The sequence below is a fragment of the Nothoprocta perdicaria genome, unplaced genomic scaffold, assembly GCF_003342845.1.
Source record: "Nothoprocta perdicaria isolate Ctin4 unplaced genomic scaffold, notPer1 scaffold_12, whole genome shotgun sequence".
Classification (NCBI taxonomy): Eukaryota; Metazoa; Chordata; class Aves; order Tinamiformes; family Tinamidae; genus Nothoprocta; species Nothoprocta perdicaria.
The window spans coordinates 2692968-2718643 of NW_020454316.1; the positions used below are offsets into that span (position 1 = coordinate 2692968).

Consider the following 25676-nt stretch of genomic DNA (forward strand, 5'->3'; position numbering starts at 1 on the left):
AATCAAATGGGGTTTAATTAAAAAGAAATCAAATCAAACAGAAAACTACATATAGTTAATGCCACAACAAGCATACAGAGTAGAATGGATAAGGAAACTCTCCTTACAGAAGTGTCTCATTAGAAAGAGTGCAAGTTAACAACAAAATGAAACAAAAAAACACACCCACCCACGTCGCCCAAGTGTTCTATTCCCTTTTTGAATTCCTCCTATATAATTTAACAAGAATATTGAGATTTTGAAGTTGAAAATTTGGAGAGAGAAACAAACTGCTCCTCCYACCTCCTGATCTATTCATTAGGGTTGGTTCAACGTTTTGAAGTAAAATAACAAAACAAGGTTTAATAACCTTGATGCCCACGAATATACCAAAAATTCCTGTATAAATTACCTTTTAACAGAGGATTTGCAAAACAYGCAGAGATTACCATCTAAACCGAAGTAGTGAAATTGAAAAGTCTATTATTCAAAATGATGCTATAAAATAGCTAGGGATTCATGTCAGCATTTAAAATCTCYATCCAAGAACTAATTTCCTTAGGCCAAACACCTGCATTTTCATTTTTCAGGTAATTTACTGACACACAGGCAAGTGAAAGAGAAGGGAATGGAGGCTCTAGTGCAGAAAAACTACAGTTTTGCTTACTTGACTAYGCTTTAGCAAATAGCCCTTCATCCTTCCCCTCCCCTCTGCTAGAATCTAAACATTAGGACAAAAYGCTCAATGTTTTGTCACTTCCCTCTTTAACAGAGATAAGAAGATCTGATACCAAAGAAAAATTGTAAAGTTGCAACTTGTTCAGAGCTATCCAGTATAACCCTGAACTACTGCTGGACTCGTGAACTCATCACACTCAAGAGCGAGTTAACACTGCAAGAATATGAAATGAATCTCATGATATTTGGGGTTTTTCTTAAAGTTTCTTCTCCAGGCATCATGTTGTTATGTGAACACGTAGCAAAAGCATGTATTAGTATCCTTCAAGCGCTACGGACAGAAATTTGAAAATAAACTCTATTTACACTTCATTTTTTAAAACAATCTCTATTTTTGCAGGCAGGCTGGATTCACTTTTGTTAAGTTTAGACAAAAGTACCTGCGATGAAGTTAAGTGTGGTAGCAAAGTAACAGCAAGACACCGAGTTTGTGTGATGTTCAGTTTGAAGGGACAGTCCCTCACATTACACTTTATCATGCCCCAGGTTACACGAGTCACTAGACACAGAGATGGCCTGACATTGTTGGAAGGTATAATTCTCTACTACTTTTTTATTCTGTACATTAATTTGCTGAGAAATACACAAGGTTTCATGATATAATGCTATAAAATAAAAGCTCCTATGCTACAACTTTAAGGAAAATGTCTCTTTTATGTACTCCAGTAATTTAAGAGAGAGGAACAGACAGGTATTTATTACTTTACTGGTCATTACTGACATGTTCTCCATGGACAGCAGATGTGGGGTACATTAAATATAAATATATGCTATCCATTAGTCTGTTAACCGGTCCAGAGAAGATTTTTCCTGTCCATCAGTTCCTTTCAGGGACTCTTCGGCACACATCTTTGTGGTCCACCAAGCCAAGATGAACAATCCAAATTAACATTCTCCATTTCTCTAGAATAAGCATTACAGCAGCCTGAAGTCCCTCAAAGAATAATCTAGCTGTATCTTGGAACAGACTTTCTGTGTCTGAAGCACAAATAGTCATGTTGCTCTTAAGAACAGTGTAATAAAACATTCTGAATTTACACATTTCAAAGAGAAGGGATGAGGAAAAAAATCTCTTCTTCTAGAGCATCATGAAGAAGTGTAATGCTAGTGTAACTGATAAATTTAACGTGCTTTAGCAAGGTTTGAAGAGGTGTTTGAGAGGTGCACAGCCCAAAAGCATGTCCAAAAAATCCATGCTTCCATATTTTCTTGTTTTCAAAGCAAGCACTTTGTGCTGATGCATTTTATACTACATCTTCTTGTTCTAGAAGTCACTTGGACCCTCACTATCCCCCTTTCCTGGATTCCTTCAAAATGAGGAATAAAAAAGCAGAATGCGATCTACAGTCACAATTGAGTAAGGGCAGCTATGGTTTACAGATGCCATCAGAAAAACTCTCCTTAAGACAATGCTAGCTATTTTTAAAATTGGAAATGAGGTTAAGAATGGTTTGAAGTCATATCAGCCCTGACTAAGGCTGTCACATTGAAACACGATGCCATGGATTCGGTAAGAGCAGTGCATCACTAGACAGAAGCTTCTGCCTTCAAATACTGACCTCCCSACTTTAAGAAAATATACCCCTAAAGTCCATTGAAAATGGAAGATGACAAGCGACTGCAAGTGATGCTTAAAAACTACTTGGTTTAGTTAGGATAAATGTTACTTCCTTTCCAAAAAACAAAAAAAAAAAAGGTTGTTCTGGTGTAGCTCTATCAAAGGAAGGGCATATGAAGTTAAGTCTATCGTAATCATTTGATCATTGGAACATATCCAAACAAGAGAAAACCAATTGGCATGATAAAACTGGCATTCTTAACTGTGATTCATGTCTAAAATGGCAGGATAATCAGCAAAGGGACGCTTGTTAGTGAAGTGCGTCGCCAGCCCACGCTTCTTACCTGTCATTGTACACTGGTAGTGAGAAACCACTGTTGGGGTGAAGGCTAAAAAAGAAAAAATTAGGGAAAGCAAACTGAATAATAAAACAAATGTGTGTACATATATTTGTGTGTCAATACTTCTACATATATACTGTGAGTGTACCATGAAAGCACAGGCATGTATGTAAGCTGGCACGTTCTATTAAAAAATAATAATAAAAAAAAAGTCACACACAARGGTGGCATTTTAATGTGAGGGGAACAGATTTCTTGCCTATATTACCTAAGTTAGCCTACAGGAATYGACTGCTACATTCTCTACCTATTACTATGGGAGCGAGAACTGTGTTAAGTTTTGCAGGATTAAAGTTAGTTATTTTTCTATTTGTRATTAAAAATAGTTTGCCTCATTTTAGTGTGGCGCACGTGTTAAACTAGCAGTCTAACTCCTGGAAAACTATAGCTATGCATCTGTCTCCTCCACAGCCTATGCACTACTGTCTGTATACAGAGCTCTCTTCCTTYTATTTTTCATTTATTTCTTTATTTTTGCCATTGACGAATGGGAGGGACAGGTATGATTAAAAACAAAAACAATAAATTCAGGCAGCAAAACCAAACCTTGTAATTTCCAAGCTTTTCGTTGTTCTTCTTTGGCAATTTGTTCCATGTCTTTGTCGTATATGTAATCTTGACACATAAAGCAGTATATACCCCCATACAAAAGGTCTATGGCTGCAAAACAGAAGGGAAGTCGGGGAGAAGGGGAAAAAAAGGAAAAAGAAGAAAAAACGTGAGTTCATAACATAGAAGACATTTTAAAGTACGCTTCCAAGCTCACACTATTTCTTCTCTGCAGTCCACAGGAAAATCCTGCATCTTGGAATTCGAAAAACCCCAGGGAATTTTTTTTCAGTTACAGCTCAAGTTATTCAACTGCTTCTGGCACGGCAAGGCAACAAAGCATTAGCTGCCTCGGTTACTTGCAATTCACAACATACGTTTTAGACAAAACCAGACAAAAGTAAGCACAAGGCATAATTAAAGAACTGTTTGGAATAGCTGAAGAGTACTGTGCTGAACTGAAGATTTGATATGCCAGTGTGAATTGTCTTTGCTTTGACTTAAGCAGTTTCTATCCAAATCCACTGGGATAATTAGAAGGTATCTATTTAAAATCCAAGTGAAAACTCAAACAGAAGATAGCAGTGAAACTCAGACTTATTCATCCAGGGTCACAGTTTTCCCGGAGTGGTTTATTCCACAGGTTGGATGTCTCACTCTTTCTTGTTTCACAGGCTCTTTTAAAATGGACACAGGAATACTCAGCAATGCTTTAAAATAAGATYCTAAACTAAGGAGCCAATAAAAGAAAGAAATCAGACAACTGGGAGAAAAAAGTTTTGTTACAATACTGACAAAAGCCAATACTTCCCCTGCTCATTTAGTCCTCTTTCCCTTCTTCTTCCAGTTTTCCATGACTGTATCATATTTTACTTGCTGTCTTTATCTGTTTATTACACCTACAGAAGTTTCCATAATATTTATTTGCTTTGGTCTTCCTCGTGTGTTTTTCATTTTGTTTCGTCTATTTGGACTGCAATCAATTTGTATGGAAGGCAAAGGCTGCCTGTAGAATCTTGCACGAAGCCCAGAACAGCCGAACTCTGACGTGGTTTTGGAGAACGCAATGAGCTCCCATAACAGAATAGCACCAAAATTGCAGATCAGTGATAAACCTCTATGAGGTGTTAGAAAATTAAAATCACAGGTAAGTTAAACATAGTCAGCACRAATTATACAATACTTACTATGACATCTATTCTGCTACCAGCCATATGAAGATATCAACAAAAAGAGATTGAAAATCCAAAATCTCAAAACTAAAATCAAATAACACTYCTCAGATTTGTAAAAAGGCTGCAAATGTTCAGCAGAACACTAATAACTCTATCTGGTGAGCATGAATACTTAATACTTTGCAGCCGCCCTTACAGTGGATAGTCCCATGCCGGGCTCATACTTTTCTCAATCTTCTGGCTTTACACGTGGGAATGAAGTATAGATATCAAGATCGAAATCAGCGAGAGATGACCTTACAAAGGATAAATCACTTATCCAGAGCAGAAGGAATTTATGACATAAAGGATCAAAAAGGTTAACAGAGGGCTTAATAAAAGCCCTAATTGTCCAAGGGCTGATTAAGAACTCTTGAGAACACATCCCCTCTTCAGTGCACTTAGGTGCACAATGCAGTTGCACACATGCCAATGCCTTTAGTGGCATCACAGASACTGCAGTAGGTTTTGGGCAAATTACCTCAAGGACTGAGAAAAAGCAGGTCACATAGACCTCAATGGAACAGAATGAAAAGGCAGGAATTTGTAATGAAAGACATAATAGGGCTTCTACGAAAAAGGTCATAATAAAAAGAAAGTTCATAATAAGCTAATTTTTTTTCAAGCCACTTGGATTTCTCCCTCTGCCCCAGAATACACATTACTTTAATCTAATTCTGGTCTCCTTGCAGTAACACCAAATTCTTTCTTTAGAAGATAAGTAAAATCTCCCTGTATCCCTTCATACAAAAAAATCTACACGGTTGCAACACAAAAGCAGGGAGTAGGTCAGATGGCTTTATTCTAAAATGAAACATTGGGTACCAGTCTGGAGAAACAAAGGGGCACCACAGAAGATCATGTGTAAATGAGAACAACGTTATCTACTACTCCAAGTGACAGATAGTAGAAGACAACAGCTCCGGGATGGAGGTTTAATTTTAGGCTGTAAAAGGTCTTCTGTAGCCTCTCCATCTGGAAGCCAAGTGTTTTGTTGAAGCTCGAGTGCTTTGTTTTGCCAAATATATCCACTGACGTCCTTGCAAAGACGCTAAGAGACCAGAGACAGTGGGAACATGATAACAATATGGAAAAGAGCAGGGAAGTGTGCCACATCCTGAGGGCACYGATGACAGAGCATGGATGGCTGTCTCACCAACATAAGCAAGATTCATGTACGGTCAGCTTAGCAGAGCCCTATGAGCAGATTAATGTTGCACAGTTGAATAGGGGATATTTCACCATGATGTATGATAATCTTTCATCAGATCACGACACACTTGTCATTCAAATTTCAGCCCAAGTCTCTGCAAAACAACCTAACTATTCAGCTTTTCTTAGAATGCTTGTTGCTTTCCAGCACAACAAAAGCGAGATGAAATTCAGGTCAATTTTTCCTTGTGATAAAATTAATTCAGCTGTGAACTWCTGTGACTCAGTCTTGGCATGCTATCAACCTGAGATCAACACACACTTCTTCCACGCAAGTCACCTACATTCTATTCAAATGCTGCAACAAATAAAATCAGTAACCTTTTTACAGAGTTTTGCAAGCCAATACTCTAGGCTAATTCACACCCCATAATTCTTACCGAAATGTTAATCATTAAACCACTTATAGAGAATAGTCTCAAGTCCACAGGAAGGGATTTTTCTAAACTTCAGCCAACTCTCCACTCATTTTGGTATTAATATATCAGATACAGAGAAGTAGTACATAATTGTCTTCTTTCTTCTTTTCCTGGCATCTGAAAACTGTATCACATATAAGAATTCATTAACTGACAAGATAAAGTTTACTGATCTGAGCAAGAAAATTTTACTAACCTCAGTAAGAAAACACATTGCCAAAATCCTCTAGCAGACCCATCTGACACATCAATCAGATCACATATTTGATTTATGCAAGGAATTTAGTGAGCACAAACACTGAAGGCTACTCACTCTTTCCCCTCACCTGTTCTATCTGTCAAGATGAACTGTTAATATGTACATTAACAGCCCATACTTCACATTTGGATTAACCAGCAGCCCCTACCATCAGGCCATCCATCACACACGTGCCCATGAGCCATTTCTGTCCTGGATGCTCTGTTACTGTTGGTATTTTAGTGGTACTTGCAGTCAAAGTACCTCTCATCTCTACACAGGGGGAAAGGTGTAAACTTTCTATCAATATTTATTCATTAATATCCTACAGGGTCCTTCAACACTGCCCTCAGCCTATTACTAGAATAATTAACTACTTACTGAGCTCTTTAGGCCAAGCATAAAACAGGGTTTGGAGTCTTCTTTCAAAACCTGTTTGGCCAAAGAAAGGAAGAATACACAATATAATCCAATTACTATGGACACGTGGCATACAAATCAATTCCCTAGGCAAGTCTTCCTGAGGAYTACTCACTACAGAGGCTACCTATTTGCTTCTCTCTGACAAGTATATAGAAAATAAACACACCCACTCCTGCTTCCACCCACCCAGAAGTCTCATCAGCTTTAATAAACTGATGGTTTTCCTACTGCATTCTGTGATTCTGGGATCTGAGAGGCCTGGGCAGCTGGCCTAACCATAGAGTATTTAGAGCTCTCTGGAGGGTTACCTGCCCATATTAATTCTTCCAAAGCAATTCTTCCTTTTGTTTTTATTGATAATCCATTATAGTGCCATGATTAAAGTCTCCTAATGAGTTATATTTCAGAGCTATGGTCCATTGGTTCTTCACCAAGTTCAACAACTATACTGCTGTGGGAAAAGGTAAAATTATAAGGTGCTCAAAAACATTTAAGGTGGCTTTAAATCTAGCTAGCTCTGGTACCAGGTGCAGAAGCATGGATTTCAGTGAACACCCTAACATACAATCCCAGGTACTCCTGAATAGCCAAACTAACGTCTGAACACCAGTTCACTGATGTCCAGATTTTATACAGTAAAAGTCAACATCAAATAAGCAAAGTTCCATGAAAGAAACTAGTACTTACATTGTACTATATGAAAGAAAAGTACTTACATTGCTTTTTTTTTAAAGTAGCAATGAAAATTTAAGTGTGTTAGGGGGTTATTGTCTCAAGTCATCAGACTCACCGAGATGTCTATGGACCCCATTTATATTCAGGGTGCTAGTGTTTAAAGTGGCTGATTCACATGCAATTAAAACATGGCAGGTACCAAAATCAAAGCTGCAAATCACTGAAATAAAATCAGGAACCAAGCCATTGGCTTCAAGTTGCACTCTTGCCATGGACGGTTTAGAACATCATGCTACAACATCATGGAAATTTAAGTCAGGAAAGGCAAGATATTCAGATGCAGGAAGAATGTCTCACTCTCCCTATGTAATCAAGTAATTAGTTAGGGCCATAGGCTTATCTTTTACGAGCAGATTAACTCCAGCCACTTGCCCTTACTAAAGAACACCRTCTGCACGCACAGAATACTACCCAGGAGCATGCCCGTACCGAGGTGGTCTAGCACCTCCAATGTTAAAGATACTTTGCCTTTTTTCAGTCTTCTCCATGCCCTTCTTTGACCTTATGAACTCCAGTGGTTTCCTTGTTTGCAGCAAATCTTCGAAAACTAAAAAGGATGAATTCCTCCCTGCTCAAGCTCCTTTTCTGGATCCTACAAAATTATATTCAGGTTTAAGACAGAAAATTTAAGAAAATCCTTATTCCTAAACCTTGTGTTTTTCAGAAGATTTTAGGCAGAATCCCCAAGGTTACAGCCCCCAAATTACGTGTTGCTCCACGTGACATTAGGCAAATTGCTCATACTTGCCTGTTTACTCTTTTTTGATCGAAAACATAGATGTATCTCCATACATTATTTTCGATAAAAGCAACAGCAAGATACAAACTGCCTGGTAGCTGGGACTGAAGCAGATGCAGGCAGTGCTGGGGCTGCGCAGATGAATTTTGAGACCCTCTTTCTGATGGTTACGGATATTGCAGGTGCATTGAGAACCGCTCAGGAGGCAATCCTTAAGAGCTGGCTGCAAGATGGCTTGTAGGAGCTCACGAGTACCTGCAGAGCACTAGAGCTGCCCTAGCAGGAGACAACTGCCCTAACAAGCACGTGTTGCCTTCATCTGGGAACTCCAGGCCGACATGGTGCAAGGTGCATTGCGTTTGTCACCTGTTTGCACTGTCTTGCATGGTACTGCCCAGAACGGGGATATTTTTCATGGCTATGGGAAATGGTAGTTCAAGATATACCCCATGACTAGCCGCTATGTTCTTTCTTCCTTCTCTTCCATTTCCAATGAACAACCTTTTAGTCCCACAACCCAAGGGTATTRCTAACATTAAAGCACTGACAGTTTGTACTTTCTATTATCCAATTCCATCTTATTTTTATTACTACCATCAATAAAGCTATGCAGTCCTTATCCTGGGACTACCTAGCCCTGCTCAATATAAGTAGCGCCTCTGAACTCTGTGAGCTTCATGAATTTCAAATACAAAACTCTTTCCTTCCCCTCGACCACTAGCAAACAGTAGGCAAACCAGKACTGGGACTGCTAGTAAAGGCTCTACTTTCAACATGTTCAGTCTCCCTTTACTCAGCCTCATATGCCTTGCAATTACTGTATTCATCCCTGTTGCTTCTACCTTAAGTAATAATTTCAAAGGGGACAAAATGTCAAATATTACATTTAAACTAGACAAATTGGCTCCATGATATTTCTTTTCTCTAAGAAAATCAGTAGTATTATCAAAAAATAGGTGCCAGTCTGATACAATCTATCCCTAATAGAGTCATTATATATTTTATGCTATTTTCCACTTGCCTTCATCTTCTTTAATACATCTTTCCTTCAAAACCCACACTAAGCAAAGCATTAAAACAGAAGTTAAATTAGAAGGATGGAAACTGTCCATGTGACCATTTCTACCCCCTTCTAAGCCTAAAGACAAGAAGAAAACCAAGCTGCTACTCCAGCACTGCAACACACTGCATGGGAATTGCTTTCTTTGTCCTTTGCACACTGGCAACAAAAGGAAGGTCTTCATTTTGTAAGGAAAGTCTTCATTTTTTCCCCCCGAAAGAACTTGGATCTTTCTTGGATCYACAGTGTCTGCAGAATAAGGCATCRCTTTGCTTAGGTTATTGAATTCGAGATCTGTAGCGTGTAAACCRAAATCTGCATGATTAACATGTTTATTACACCAGCTTTGAGCAACTACCTCTACATTCCCAGGAAGGGTACGAACAGACAGCACTGCCTTATAATTACCAACAACTCCATGYGTTTTGACACTCTATCCCTGAGCAGTCCCATCCCCAGAAAATCAATACCTGTGGCTTTTAGTAACTGAGATCATTTTCATTTATTTATGGGGGATGAAGGATGCCTAGAGAATATATTAAAAAAAAAAGAAAAGAAAAAGAAGTGCAGCACTGAAATTGAAAACTTCCCTTATGAAGGAAGAAGAAAAATAGTTATGAATAGTTCAAGCCATCCAGGTTCTGGAAAGGTCAGTGTTCTCCATCTCTCCTCAAAGRTTTTCACATCGGTATAAGAATTGCATATTACATTACCTATGCTCAGACTAGTGGAAATATCAACGTACCATGATGACAGACTAAAATAACAGATTGTGCAATGCAGAAAGAAGTTCCTACTACCTGTTAGTATCACCCACAGCCACACCTCAAGGAGCGTATTAAACTAAGGACAATTTAATAACAGACACTGCAAAGGCAGGCAGATGCAACAGCACAGGTATCACTTTAAGGTCACAAGGTGAATGCCTAGTTAGTATTGCTAAGGGCAACAGAGATAACAAGAGATGTATTTTAAGAATACTCTGGACTATGATCCTGAGGGCTCCTAAGATATATGGCATTAGCTGCAAAAACATCCTTTCCTGCGCTCAGACAGCTGTTGCAGCTGAAATCTATGATATTTCTCAGAACTGTGATTAAGTGTGCAATTCCTGCTAGTCTCCATGGAGACTGATGTTGGCTCAGCAAAAAGTCACCAAGTGTTTTAAAATAATTCCTGTGCATTTTGAAATTTCAAAGCATTTAACTCCTTTTTTACCTAACAGATTTTTTTCCAGTGAAAACAGCAGTAGTATTAGCTAAAAGCACTAGTGAAATAAAAGCAAAATACACATGCAGCTGAAAATTAAAACATCAAAATATAAATCAAAGGAAGGGAAAAAAATTAAATCTCTGGAACTAGAATTCAAAGCAGTTGTGCAACCTTCACATTATGTGGATTTGTGTACCAAGTACATTACATTTAACTGCAAAAGAAGTCTTCTTTGGGGTGACATAATGCTGAACTCCGTACTTTGGCTTATATAACTAACTGTTCCTCTTTTTATCTAAAGGCCTCACCTTTTGAGAAGTACCTTCTCTCTGACTCTCTCTATTGAGCATGACAGTAACTACAACAGTTTTTAAGGTGCGTTTAAAGCACATTCCCACAGCACCTCCCACTCTGATCTCATTTTTGTTTTTCCCTTTTAAGAAAGTAGAAGACATTTCATTATACCAGCAAATTCAGCTAAGGCTGAATTTAAGCTCCCAAGTACATAGATAAAATAGCAGCTTACAACATCTGCAATTTAACAGTTTTTAAAACAGTTGCTTGAAATATGCAAGTTTAATGGTGGGAATATTATAATGTTCACACAGTATCCACATATAAACAAATATGCTGTATGGTTTCAATTTARCACTGCATTTTTGAAACTGTTGGCCATGAACTTAAAATGACATTGAAGAAAAAAAGTGTGTGTGTGTGTGCGTGCATATATACATACATACACATACATACACACACAGAGAATTCAAAATTCTTTTGAGTTTTAGTGCAATTTGTTTTGCACTTTGCTGATGAAGACTCTAATACTAAATACCAACTTCACGGCTCTGTTGATTTACATCTTGTAATTGTGATGTAAAATTGCATGACTGCTGCAGAGATGTGTTTTTGTCCTGAAGAGCATAAAGATCTTGGCCTACTTCTCCTTCCAACATTTCCAGACCAAATGTCTCTTTCCAACATTTCCAGACCAAGGAACATTCCCCCCCTTTTGAACCTCACCTTTTTTTATTACTGCACATCGCTTGTCACTGCCAAGTCCAGTGTTTCAGTGACAATGCAGCGAGTTAAAAACCATTAGTGGTTACGTCAGGACAACGGCAGCTTACCTAAATTGTGTCGCTTTGTCTTCGCGTGCTCGTGAATATGTTTCTTTGTAAAACAGCCAAAGAAGACACAGTAGAGGCAAGAGTGGAGTCTATTCAGATGGGCACCACACATATGACAAATGCACGACTTCGCCTGAAAGAGAGAAGCAGACAGTCAACATGAATAATGGAAATAGGTATCACAGGTCAGCATTCAACTCATTCTAACTAGGTGCTAACTGGATGCAGAAATAACTGCTAGATTTCTTTTTCATTCGGTCAGCAGGGTGTACTCAAGTTCTGCCTCCACTTGACAGAAACACCAATTGGAGGCTGCAACAGAGAAAAACTCTTCCATTTGTCCCATASGTTTCCAAATCTCGATAGGGAGCAGATCTTGTCTAACGGCAGACAATAACCAAGTCATTTACAACTCTTAGACTGCAATTTAATGAAGACTTCCAAGCAGTTGTACACCATTCCTCCCCAGACTGACCTGTCTCAGGGTCTCGACACTAAATAACCACCAAGCATTYGTGCTCGTGCAAAACCCCTGGGCACTGAGGCCAGTGCAAACGTGGCACGGCTGAACGGATGACGGTACCAAAGGAGAGAGGTCCGAGCACCTCCACTCGCTCATGGCTCTCCACGAGAGAGATTACTAACATTCAAGGCTTTAGAGAGAGTTTGAGGGGTGAATCTTTTGCAACACAACACCTAAAATATTTAAGGCYGATACCAGCATCTGATTGAAGGGTACAGGCAAGAGAAAATGAYTCAAGAAGTAAGTTGAAGACTAAGGTCAGACAATAGCAATTACACGCAGATATATGTTTAAGAGTAAATGAACTTCTGCAGCAGCTCAGAATTACAAACGTCACTTACAGAAGTAAGCTTTATTTTGCAGACTACTGTAAAAATGCCATTCCAATGCTCTTTGATATAGCAACAGATTTTTCTTCACATTTAAAAATATAATAAAAAAATCTGAAACCTCTATTATACCAAGCTATCATCTACTAACCTAGGCAGTGCATTTAATCCAAAATAAACCCCAAAGTTCTTCAGCAGTATTTGCTCAATCTGCCACAACTTAAAATTAGTGCTGAATAAATGAAGCATGATGCTGTTTCCTAGTCTGCCATTTCTCTTTCAGAATATTCATGGCTGTTAAAAAAATAATAAATCAACAAAGCAGCTTGGAGTATTCTGAAGCGTGTTATTGATTTTTGCAATTCTACAAATTAAGATGTAGATATTTAATTGCACGTCGTTATTCAAAGTTCTCCTAAGCTCCACTAAAATGAAAATAGATTGGTTGAATCAAACTGCACACACACCTACAGAAATATTTTAAAGCAGGACCAAAAAAAAAAAAAAAAAAAAAAAAAAAAAAAAAAAAAAAAAAAAATCTTCACCACCAGAGCAATTTCCATCTTTAGAAAATGCTGCAGAACTGTCAAACTGTTGCCTAACGGGTGCTCTTTGGCTGCAAGAGCTAAATAGGGTCGGCCTATCGGTTAAGACTGCTGCTATGACAACAACTCCAGCAACCGGCTATTTTACTTAGCCAGCTAAAAATAATCTTTAGCGTTAAATGTATGGTAGACGGATRACATAACAAGCATGTAGATATCGCTGATCATTTTAGCCTTAAAGGTTAAAAAAGACACTAAAAATCCTCATATGAATTCTTATATGGCATTTAAGGAAATAAGAAAAAATAATTTACAAGTGTAAAGAGAAGTTTAATAATTTAAATAAAGCTATTTTATCCATATCCTGTATTTGTTCAGTATAGATTAAGACTGTTTTTTAAAAAAWTGTAAGAAAACAAGATTAAAAGATGATAGAGTGGAAAAGAAAAAAGGAAAAAAGGAAAAAAAATCGATACCAAAACCCATCGTGGCTATTCTTAATTAGATGAATTGTCTCCTTTTCATCTTTCTGTGCTTTTAAACAATTTGCTAAGTTAAAGCAAAGTACTTCCCCCTGCTCCTCAAAAAAATAATCAAGTTACTTTGTTTCATAATACTCCCACCCTGCTCGCATCTCTTGGGGCTACAGTCTGTGACTAAGACAAAACAGAGAAGTGCAAATGAGTAATCAAAGTCAGTCAGATCCGGAAAGTCACAAGCTTGGTTGGGAATAAGTCTTGGAGAAGGAAGAAAAAAAGAGTCCTGCTCCTATTCGATACTTCAGAGAAGGAATCAGCACTTGCAGCTGAAGCAAATGAACCTCCCACTTTTCTCTGGTGTGTTCCCCAGATTAAGTGGCTTTCTGGTATCTAGAGACAGGAAAGGAAGGAGTTTTCCCTTTCCTCCATGCCCTCTCCATCATTATTCTGCTCCCTACATACTTCTCCTTTATTCGCCTTGCCCTTAAGGATCTCCCTGTCTTTTCCACCTCCTCCTTTTTCCTCTTCAGTCCATCAGGGCTTCCATGTGCCCACCCTGCTCTTTATTTTTGACCTCATCTTCTACCAGGAGGCACATGGAAACCAGAGGCCCTTCTTTATGGTGGATTACAGCTGACTTTTAATATAGGAGAAACCTGGGAAATCACAGTGCTGTCAAGGGGAGCTGTACACTCACATGCTCACATACACATTAACTAAAATATTTCTGATAAAAGCACAAGAGCCAGGAAGCCCAAGCATCTAAACCCCATCTTTAGTGACTTCTCTGCTGATCTCCATTGCAGACAAGGAGATGATGGCACCARACCAACCAGGCTGCTGCAAACGGTTCTCGGTGTCTTCTGAAAGAGAGCTGAAAAACCTGGCAAACAAGGATGYGAAACTAGTGCAGGATGCACAAAAGGGAGCTGGTCACATGGTAACGCAGGTCAAGAGCATCTACTTCTACCTGCTTTTTACACTTCATATCCTAACTGTTAAAAATAAGCTGGAAAGAAAGAGGCAGGCAGCGGGAAGCCAAATAAACTGGAGTGCTGACACTTCAAGCCTTCCCGAATTGTCAGAACAGCTTGTTACTGGTTTTCTATCCTAAAGAACAGGAGATCATCAGAACAGTGGTAGGGAGAATTAAGGCACCAACCTGGCACAGTTTCGTACTGACACGTGTTCGTCTGAAATTCAGCCCTAAATGTCCCTTTCTGGGCCAGCACAGACTCCAGCTATGGAAAGAAGGACAACCGGGCAGGTGGCACATCAGGTTTAGAAACACACACACAGCACCTCCAGCCATGCACTATTTCAGCATCACATAATGTTGGCCCTCCAGCCAAGGGCAATTTTGATGGCAATGGGGCATCCCTGCAAGGTCATCTGTGCAGAAGGCCACAGAAGGGCATTCGATGCTCTTTTCCAAGCCATTTTTCTGAATTTCTAACTATTTTAGATGCAGTTTGGGAAACTCCATTTTTATGTAATCGCACACATGGAAGATCTCTTTTTAAAGAAATTGTCCATTAGAGCACTTGAGCAACCTTGACTCTTATGCTTACACTGAATGTCCCAAGTATATTCAGAATAAAGATGCTCTTAGTTATAGGCTTAGAGGCCAAAGACCTTAAACAGTCTCCAAACCATATTCAGCACCAAGGCTCACYGGAAAACAAGAAGCAGGTAGCACTAATGAGAAAGCAGAGGCTTCAAAAGTTAGAAGCTRGACCCAAAAGTTTTGCCACAAGCAGCTCTTCCTGATCATTTCCAAGCATTCTTAAAGCAATTAATTGTTGCTGTGACATTAGCTCCTCCAACAGATTCAGCTTGTAAAAATTCTTGTGTACCAAAAATGCAGAAGCGGAGGCAAGCAAAAAGTCTCCTGATACAAATCTGCTTCCCCTAGACCTTCTAAATACCTCTTGGCACAAGACACACCTGACATTTTAACACGTGAAAGAGAGAGAGGCACTGCAGAATTCCACTCATTTCTGTTGAATTTTCAAGCCGAATTTCTGTGAGGTGTCAAGAAATCTATTCCAAGGGTTGTACTGGTCCAAGCCCTGCCATAGTTATTTAAGTAGGAAAAAATTCTAGTCCTAAAACGCTTTCCTTCCTGTTATGATCATACATATTTACATTTAAAATTGCTTTGAATTCATAATAGATATTGTGAGTTACAAAAATGAAAATAAATATATATATATATACACACACACACACACATATATATATATGAATGTATTCCCATTCCCCTTCCCATCCACGCTATTCTCTAAACTTTGGTCTCCCAAGAGGAAGAAAGAGGGAAGGAAAAGCAGGGAAGGACGTGGCAGGGGCAAAGACGACAAGAAATTTGAGTAGCAACTTGTCCAAAGCCTCAGGAACCTGTGCCAGCTCCTACAATAAACATTGATCTTTGGAATCCTTTATTCCTACAGAAATATACGAATTAGCGTGAAGAGGCCAATAAACAGTACTTTTTGCTGCTCACTAGATAAAGAGGAGAACGGGGTATGGAGACTTTTGTCTCATCTCTATTAAACCCAATTCTTGTCCAAATGCAAAGCGGAGACTGCAGCAGATGCTGAGTGAAGAACAGATGCTTCCCTTAGCTTCTTTTTCAAGGGACAAAAGGGCAGATGATCACAAAAGGACATACAAGGGACCACTGCTTCTTTCCACACTGGAGATGGAGACCCTCAGGCTGTTTGAACAGCAGCATTTCTTCTGCCTTGTGGGAGGAGAAAGCCAGTATTAAGCTACGGTTGACAAGATTTATTACCCCGAGTACTCTTTGCACCTCAAGAGTAACAAATTCAGGTCAAATCAGCCTTATAACATTTCTAACAATCCTTTCCTCAGTCCATGTTTCCTGTTGGACTCCTCCTCTCCCCAGGCAGACATTCCACAGAGCCACTGGCCATTAGGAAACTGGCCAAGAGATTTAAATAATCACATTTCAAAGCTAAGTTCATAGATTTCAAGGAACAAAAATAGGGAATAGATTCCACAGTTCCCTGTGGTATGGCATATAACACTCCTCCACACGCTGGTGAGATGATTCAGAGTCACTGTGAGTCAGTGTGTGTTTCTGACACATCAGCTTTTTAAAAAAAAAATTAAAATAAAAATCAATTTGAGTGCCATTCATTCACTTCCTGCAGGCAAGTCTAATTATGATATTGCCAAGTTATTCTTTCCAAAAGAAAATTCCATCAAGAGTATAACTTTTGCTTCCAGTTTCACTGAGGTCAGTGGTACAAGCAAAACGTTGGAAAGCGCTAGCAAAACTGTGTGCTAGTCACAGAACTTGTGGGTTGGATAAGTGTATCAGAGTCAAAAAAGCAACAAAATAGAACAAAAACAACACAGAGAAACAGCTAAGTACAGGCAACTTCTGGAACTGGGTTATTCCAAGTGCTTGTTTCAATCGTTTTACTGTTACAGTAGTAGAAAGCTAAATACTCCATGTCTATCCAACAGCATAGATTAAATTTAAGGATTTTGTTCTTTGCTGGCTCCTAGGGAGACCAAAAACTTGTGTAACACACTCAGGTCTCGTCTTTACAGCAGCAGGGTGCGGCAGGTAGAAAATGCCTAGAGAACTTTGCTATTCTGTGAACAGGATGTTTGCCTCCAATTACCCGAGCACAAGTCTGAACACAACCGATATTACAGTTTATAATTAAAGATGAAATAGCCCAGGTCGTTCAGTCACATCACATTTCTCAAGCGATGTATAAACAAAAACATACCACTATGCCCACTTTAGCAGCTTGTTGTCCGTGGCAGATTAAAGTGAGGCATGAGAATTTCAGGGAAACAAAAACTTTTGCCTGTAAGCAAAGAAATTGCCAAAGGAGGGAAGAGCTTTGCTGAGTGCAATACCAAAGATGCTCAAGTACAACTTCGAGGCAACTTCCTTCTGTCTTGCAAACTGCTGAAACCTCTCACCAAGGTGCAGCAGCCCAGCAAAACCATGAGAAACCTTCCTTCTTATCAGGCGAAAATGACACACCAAGCTGGYCAGTTCCAGCCTTGGGATCTTTTCATGGACCTTGACTTCATTTTGGGAAGTTTTAGGTGCACAGTGCTCCCTGTCAGGTAAAGGAGGATTAAATGGTTTCTGCAGTCTTTGCTTCCTGCTTTCCAATGCAAGTTTCTAAAGGCAATTTGGGAAGGGTCTTTGCATTAGCAAAGGGAACCAGACTTGCTGTGGTGAAAGGGCAAYATCAGCACATTCTAAACAATCTGCTTCATTAGTATTTCTTGATCTAAGCGATTCAAGGACATACTAATCCTGTCCCTTTTCAGTTGTATAGATGGATCTTGACAAATGATCTCATTTCTTTACTTGGAAATGGCAGGTCTCTACTGTCTTTTTTTTTTTTTTTTTTTTTTTTTTTCCCCCCTGTATCCTGACAAATACTCTGGAGGCTTGGGAGAATCAGGGGTTTGTATTAACAAATGAAACTGCCCAAGTTATCTTTTCTAGAAAGGAGAACTTGTCTAAACAGCAGCCTAGCTAACCCACCAGGAACCAAAGCACATTTAGCCACATGGGTTTGCCCAGGATGCCCATCTAGAAAGCCCATATGTAAGAACCGCAGAAAGAGATTGGCTAAGGTTGTTKGCTAAACCCGGACTGGTTTCCACAAATATAAAATTGACCATAAAAACAACCATGAAAGATTGTACTACAGTATATTGCCTTGGGATTTGACTTAGGACAGAGTAAAAACAGTTTTTTATCCACCTACTTGAAGGGCGAGAAGATCACAACAGAGCTGAAAGCCAGAATAAGTGCTCCGTGTAAGAGAGAATTGTCAGTAAAGAAGAACACCGATCCAGTGACAAGACATACAACAGAAACACAGGSCTAAACCCTCCAGGTTTATAATGGCATAAGACAGAGGGGCTCTTCCTTGACTTGAGAAAAAAGAGAAGGCATCTATATAACCATTTTCCAGCCAAATTAGCTAGAAGCAACAAGACTCAGAATTAGAACACCTCTTAAAAAAAATATATATATACAATAATATAAAATAATAAGTTTTTTTTAATCTGTATTAAAATTATCCCAGGAACTTTCACAAAGCAGAAAGCATGCCAGAGTCTGCGAGCTTATGAACCATTTGTTGGACCATTCACTTTCCTTCTCCAATTCATAAAGAATGAATATTACTGAATGGCTCTAGAGCACAGCGATTAATTCCTTCTATAGCTTATTTACACAGCAGTACTATTTTAGCCCTGGATTGGCTGAGGTTCATTCTATACTATCATTAAGGAATGTTTGGGAAACTTAAGGGAAACTGCAAACTAGTTCCATGTAAAAAGAACTTAAAAAAAAAGTTTCCATACATGTCAGGTAATAATGGTAGCTTTTTTATAAGCCTACCTGCTTTTCAGAATTCCCAGTGGTATTTATTTTCAAGGATCAATAACATTAAAAAAACATTTTTTGCTGTGCCCAAGCTTACTACAACTGCTCTGAGATGAGTAAAGGAAAATTCACAGAAAGTTCTTTCAGAAAAGACAACCTGTTTGTTCCTCTCTTTATCCACAAATATTGGACTAAAATATACGAAGAGTGGTATGAGTCAGAAAGAAACCTTCCTGGAAATCTGCTGCTACTTTGGAAGCCAGGAGAATCAGGCCTCCTGAAGGAGGATATTCTAGTTCTAACCTACTAAGTCTCATCCAAGAGTTGCTAACACTATGTGCAATTATCTGTCAGCATCACCCTATCCTAAAGTGACCTCCCCTGTTCCAAAATGAGCTGCTCCAAGGAGATGACTTTCTCTGGAGGAATCAGAACAAGAATAACGACTTGCTTTTATGCGGTCTTTCAGTCTGCAAGATCAAAGCTTCAGCAAGGCTCTGCACTGAAAGGCAGCATGGAAACCAGCAGTAAACTCATGGCATTTGTCCCCACGAAACAGCTGCTGGTACACGAATGCCTTCATGCTCTAAAGCAATCACACTTTGCAGCTGGAGAGTTACTTCTGTCGACAATTTGTGCTATCTTAAGCTTGGAGTGCGCCTACCCTGAAGGAGGAGATTACAGCTAAGGCTCCAACACATCAGACTTAAAGGCTTGCGTGGATCAATAATATTTGGAAGAGCAGCTACACATCTTAATGTGCATCAACTCTGCAATGAAGACGAGTCCTCTAGTGAGGTCAAGGCTGCAGCCAAAGTTACCTAACCCATAAAAATAAAGCTTTGCTTCAAAAGCTCTTCCACATGTGCCAATCCAGAACTAGAGTATTTTGAGATAAAACTAAAAGATATGTTTAGGGTGAATCAAAGGTTTCAMTAGTAATTATTCAGTCTGTACCTGCATTGTTTTCTCCTGCTCTTCTTCCTCTAGAGGCTACACCATGAGACCTGGGCATTAAACTCCAGTTTATTTTCTTCAAAATGACTTCTAATTTTTATTTCATATGAAATTCTATAGCTGAATTGAAGCCTGGAGAGAAAAAAAAAGCTGTACAGTTCAAGGGACAGATAACAAAGGCTAGAGGAGAAAACAAGAGGATATTCTGCAGGGATAATTCTGTTTTTCTCAGAAAGTCACAGCTCCACAGTTATGCTTCAAAAAAAAAAAAAAGGGGGGGGGGGGAAGAGCAGTTTGCCTAAGTCCCAATGACTATGCAGGAATTTCTTATTCTCCTCTCCTTTAGCAGTCTCATCCACACCACTAGCATTTGCAAACCTGAATGATTTGTCAGGCACTCTACGAAAGATGCACTTAAGAGCCTACTGCGTTCTTAAACAATTTAAATAATGGATCTGGTTTAAATTAAATTGCCTGTCCTTCTACAATAAGATTTTTGTAAAAGCAGAAAAATTTTGCCCTGTGAAAACATGTTAGCTGCATGGGGTTCAAATGCATGCCTCTTTTCACGACCCATTTTATTGGATATATATGATGTGTGGATATACTGTGTGTTGATTTTTATCTATTTCCTGCAATGCACCACTGCAGTAGCAAATTTCACATGAGAACAAGGGGCTTGCCAATACTGCAGTAGTGTACGCTAAGATCTAGCACAAAATCTATTACTTTACCTCCCCATTCCCCCGTGTCAGCAAATCGTGGAAATGTTTTTAAACGTCCTATTAGGTAATGTATTGATCTAATCTGCGAGCAGGCRACTTGGGAAGCAATTCAAGGAGCAAGCTGAACAGACAGACCTGCCTGATGCTGTGCAGACAGCATCAATAAAACTCTGCCCACGCAGCAGAGTTTTCACACAGGACAAAATGCAGGAGAATTTGGTTCTTCATATGAAAACAGGTATGCTTGGGGAAGTTAGCTATGYTGCTTTGATAGAAATAGTCTACATAGCATTCTTCCAGAAAAAAAAAAAAAAGAAAAAGTAAAAAAAAAAAGTGTGTGTGTGTATATATACACACACACACATATACATATATATATATATATATATATATATATAAAGTTCAGGATATGTAGATCAAAGTCCTAAGTTCCATAGCCTCACTCAGAGAAGCATAGATACTTCAGCTCTATTTTCTTTAACTACTGTAAGATGTCCATAAAAAAAAGTGAACTTAATTAGTCCACATCAAAGTCAAAGCAATTCTTCTAGCAGGAAAGATGGATAGGAAATGCTACAGCACAGATTCTCTGTGGCATGACTTATTTATGAGACAAAATACACTCTGAGAAAAGGAAAAAAAAAGGGGGGAAAAATGAGCAGAAAATGAGCAACAATTGAGTGACAGAGTGCATCTATTAGTGACTATTTGTTTTGTTTTAAAAGGCAAAGAATGCTGCACTAAATAGGGTAAATCCATTGGTGAGCCTAACCAAACAGCATTAGTCTGGTGGGAAACATTTCTGCTCTTAAAAGCTTCATACGAGCTACGCACCGTTCTGTCAAGACTTTAAGAGTTATCAGATGTGGCATTTTTATATTTACTGCAGCAGAGCAAGCCAACTGGCACAGCAGAAGTTAACCCCATTGCTCAGAACTATCCTGACAATCAGGCCTTTCACTGATGATATGTATGATAAATGGGAGAGCAAATAAGGCACCCAAAGCAAACGTACTTTTTGCCATATGAATAAAATTTCCTCCTTGTCTAAAAGGAGCTGAAAATGAGTTCTACTCCTCTTGTGAGGTCCATGAGACACGYTGCAAAACCATAAAATGAAAACTAACTACAGGACATAAGATGCGAGAAGCAGCTTCTGCTTCCAAAGACTGATCACCCAATTACCACACACCAAGTTCCCCAGAAACGTGCCAGAAACATCAGCTGATCCAAAAAGACCATTAACCCACATGCGCTAACCAGTCCTCATCACAGAACACGCAAATCCTCAAAAACTGCACATCTTTCAGAGGAAAAGAATTAAAAAGCAACTTTTGCCTTTTTTTTTTTTTTTTTTTTTTTTTTGCAGCTTTTGCAGGGTATCTAGCTGCAGTGCTTTGACTAGCATGAGCAATAAAGCAGCTTCTAAAATGGACAAGCTAGAGATTAGGCATGTTGAAGACCTTTACTTTATGAAGTCCGGGTTATAAAGCTGATGCCTTCCTCTCAGAAGCTAAGATTAAAACCACTCTGYAGGAGAAATTCCCATTTCTGTTTTCTCCTTCCTCTTTCTGGTTTGTTGACTACCGCTAAAGAAATCTCCCTGTCAGACTACTCAGACTCCCATCTTTTCAGCAAAATCCAACTAATCAAAATATATATATATATATTTTTAAAAAACCCAGCAAACAGCAGCCTACACACCTATAAACTACTGACATTGTATTTCACATATTAGTGCCAAAGGTAAGGTTAGGATAGGCAAGCAGACTTCTGTACTGAAGCTTGAAATCAAGTGTATAAAAATTCACTTGATAATTTTAATAGTGCATTTGAGGCATCACTGAAAGGAGAACTATTAGAAAAAAACAGATCTTTGTCATCCTTGAGTTTTACTTATTTTTGGTTAACAGTTTAATTACTAATGCAATTATCTGCATCTTTCTGAAAGTCTCGTTGCCAGGGGTCTTGATTTTAGGAAGTTTGCTTTGATACTGATCAGGCAGTTTAATAAACATGRGGCAAATTTGTAAGCGAATCGAGTTGACAACCAGGCCCTAAATCTGTCCACTGACATTTGTGTAAAAAAAATAAAAGTAAAATAAAAATCTAGAGCCTCACTCTATACAGTTCTTTGAAGAGTGACATGGAGAACCATCAAATAGATTCAAATCTTCATCTTGACCTAGCTTAGGCTGCTTGCCTACAGTGAACATGAGAATAAAACAGCATTTATGTGTGGGTCAGAAGCCACTCACCTAGCAAAAGGAAAAACTTCTGCTTAGCTTTAACCTAAATGAATTCAGTAGGGAGAGCAGGGCGAAGAGAGGAAGGCTCAGTCCTTAATGCTGTGAAAATAAATATCTAAAGAAGGTTAGAGCTTTTTTTACTCACAAGAAGCTGCTGTATCTTACAAAAAAAATATTCTTTGGCACAGCAGAGCTGAAAGTGGGCAGAGCTTGATGTATTTGTCTGGTATCATTGAAATAATTTTGTGTTCAGTGATGAAGCTGGAGAAACCAACACTTCTCATCCTTGTTCATCATCCCACTGACTGCAGTGACTAGAACATTAAGCCAGGACCAGGCAAGATGTGGAGGAAAGAATGTAAGCGTGGTGCTTGCCACAAGACCCGAGAACATAAAAGCATCGGCAGACTCCAGGTAAGGGCTACATATAGGCATGCATAAGCTCCTATAGCAAAAGATATGCAGATTTGACAAGAAATCATCTTATGCCGACCAGCTTGTCGCTGGTAACACCTCTTCGTTCGTCTTCAGTATTTACGTGGGAAAGCGCCAAAATTTTGGGTCAATATAACCAGTTCCTTCAGTAAAGGCCAATCACTTTAGCTTAGCACCATTTACAAGGCACCAGTATTATTTCCCCATCTTCCTTTTTAGTAGGCTGCTTGATTACAGGATACTGCACATTGAAAACAAAAATTAGTAGATTATAGTGTTTGGTTTCATTTCTGGACATTGTGCTCAGTTTGTCATTTAATGGAGCAAAGCATTAGTTTAATTTAAAGCATGGATATAAAAATTAGTTAAGACCAAACAAATACAGACAGCAGCAGCCAGCTGGGCTCCAGGGCTAAGAAAGCCGCACATTAGCCAGAACACACCTCTGCATTCCAACAAAAATTCCATAGGGACAGCAAGCTTTGCAACATGAGGATAAGAAAAGTAAGCAAAAAATTCCCAGGCCATTAATTACAGTGAAGACCTATTTAATAATATCAGCAACAGATTTTTCCTTCTGTTTTCCTTACTTGATAGGACATTAGAGAAAACAACACAAGGGTTCTGCTCTGGCAGTGCCCTGTTTTAAAAAGAAAGTGGTCTCTAAAATAGAGCTTCACCTACCCTCTCCTGTTCCAAAGGAAGATAAGGGCTGCAGAAGAAAGGGTGACAAAATAATTAAGTGAAGATAATACTATTTCCAGGACCAGRAACATTCTCTCCTTCCTTGATATCAAGCATTAGAGCACACACTGGAAGAGTTCTAGAAATGCCATCAGTTCTGCAGAACATGGATCAAGACAGAAATACTCAACTCTGTACTTCAATTCATGACATCATTTTAACAATACATTAGAGCTCATTATATGCAAGTTGCTCTATTTTCTGACAAGACTTTAAGTTAAAATAATAGCACTCAAGCTAGAAAATAGCAAAGATTTAGAAGAAAAAGAGAGTTTTTAAAGCTACACCCAAAATAAGAAATGCTCATAAATCTCAGCAAAAGACAAAGACCTGATTTTAAAAGGAAATGCAAATGCACTCACTTTCAGCAATTGCAGCTACTGSCATCGTATGTTAGATAGACAAAAGTACTCGAGCATAATACAACTTCTGCAAGGTGAGAGTTTTAATCCTGATGTCTGTGTCCTGTAAGCAAGAAAGAGTAAAACTCTCCGTAATATTTCCCACTTCTTTCCGATGAAGTCAAGACTTCTATTAAAGATTTAATGCTGCTGCTGCTGCCAGAGATCTAGAACAGTATTTTGAAGTGAAAGGCTATCTGCCTGCCAAGTTTAATGAATGACTCCAGTTAATTCTTTGATTAAACATTTGGATAAATTAATAAAGTAGGGAAAAGGTTTTCTACAGCAAAGAAAGGGAAAATTTTCAAAAAGTTTGTAGGTGCGTTCAAGTGTTTTTCATGAGTACAGGGAATCAATCCTTCGGCATTTATTTCCCCCTAGTTACACATTTCTCGGGGTGAAGYGCTAAAACCCTTTGGAGCAGCTGGTACTGGGGTGATGAGTGTGAAGGAAGTAGGTGAGGAAGGAGCACTGCCTGCATGGGGCCCAAGAGCTGCCTCTGGATCTCTCCATCACCATTCTCACGGAGACTCTGTACAAAAATGAAGTGCACGCAAATGATAACTCCATACAGAAKGTCCAGCTACAGGAATAATTTTAAATATACATTATACAACTAAAATCCATTTCACCACTCATGTGAGATTCATCTTCAGTGCATCTAGAAGACGCACAACTTGTCCTCCAAACTTAAGACTATAAACCTCTGAACAGCTATTAAAAAAGGATAAAAAGTAAGCAGAAATAGCCATTGGCACATTTCCTTTCAAAAGCTGTAATCCAAATCACTTTTTTTTTCTAGTCTTGAATCACAGAAATACTTTTCCTCTCTACACCTTGCAAAACAGGACTATTGCAAATGAGATCACTAAGAAAGTCAGCATAACCTTCCTACTTTTTCTAAGACAGGAGAGGAATTTGAATCTGAGTTTCTTGTAAAGATGATTTCAAAAGGTACTTCATGTACTTGTAACGCTGAGTATATATGGAGCTCCAGGAAGCCATTTCAAATTTTCAAACCCAAAATAGTTTCAGAACATAGGTTTAGTTTCTACGATGGGAAAAGATGCATGGTTTTCACAGAGGCCTCTGCCCTATTTATGTCTATTTATATTAATGCCATCAAAGTTCAGTAGGTAGCCTTATACGTTTAGACTGAAGTATATCAGTTTCTGTAAGCAGAGAGTTTAAAAAAGATAAATGCAGGAGGAGAAGCTACGAGACATTTATCAGCTATGAAGAGCGCTATGGAGCACATGCACCTGACAATTARCAGCACGTGATGTT

At 38.8% G+C, this 25676-nt stretch overlaps 1 protein-coding gene across 2 annotated transcripts in view; it reads right to left on the reverse strand.

Annotated features, from left to right (window-relative positions):
• The window catches only part of USP22 (ubiquitin specific peptidase 22), a 92521-nt gene that overhangs the window by 48755 nt on the left and 18090 nt on the right, over window positions 1-25676 (reverse strand). Inside the window, exons 2-4 of one of the 2 annotated variants that reach the window (XM_026054015.1) lie at window positions 11605-11737; window positions 3223-3336; window positions 2620-2664 (exon numbers count right to left, since the gene is read on the reverse strand). In XM_026054015.1, the coding sequence (XP_025909800.1) occupies window positions 2620-2664; window positions 3223-3336; window positions 11605-11737 (292 nt within the window). The remainder of the gene's footprint in view (window positions 1-2619; window positions 2665-3222; window positions 3337-11604; window positions 11738-25676) is intronic. The other variant, XM_026054016.1, reaches the window with a different exon arrangement.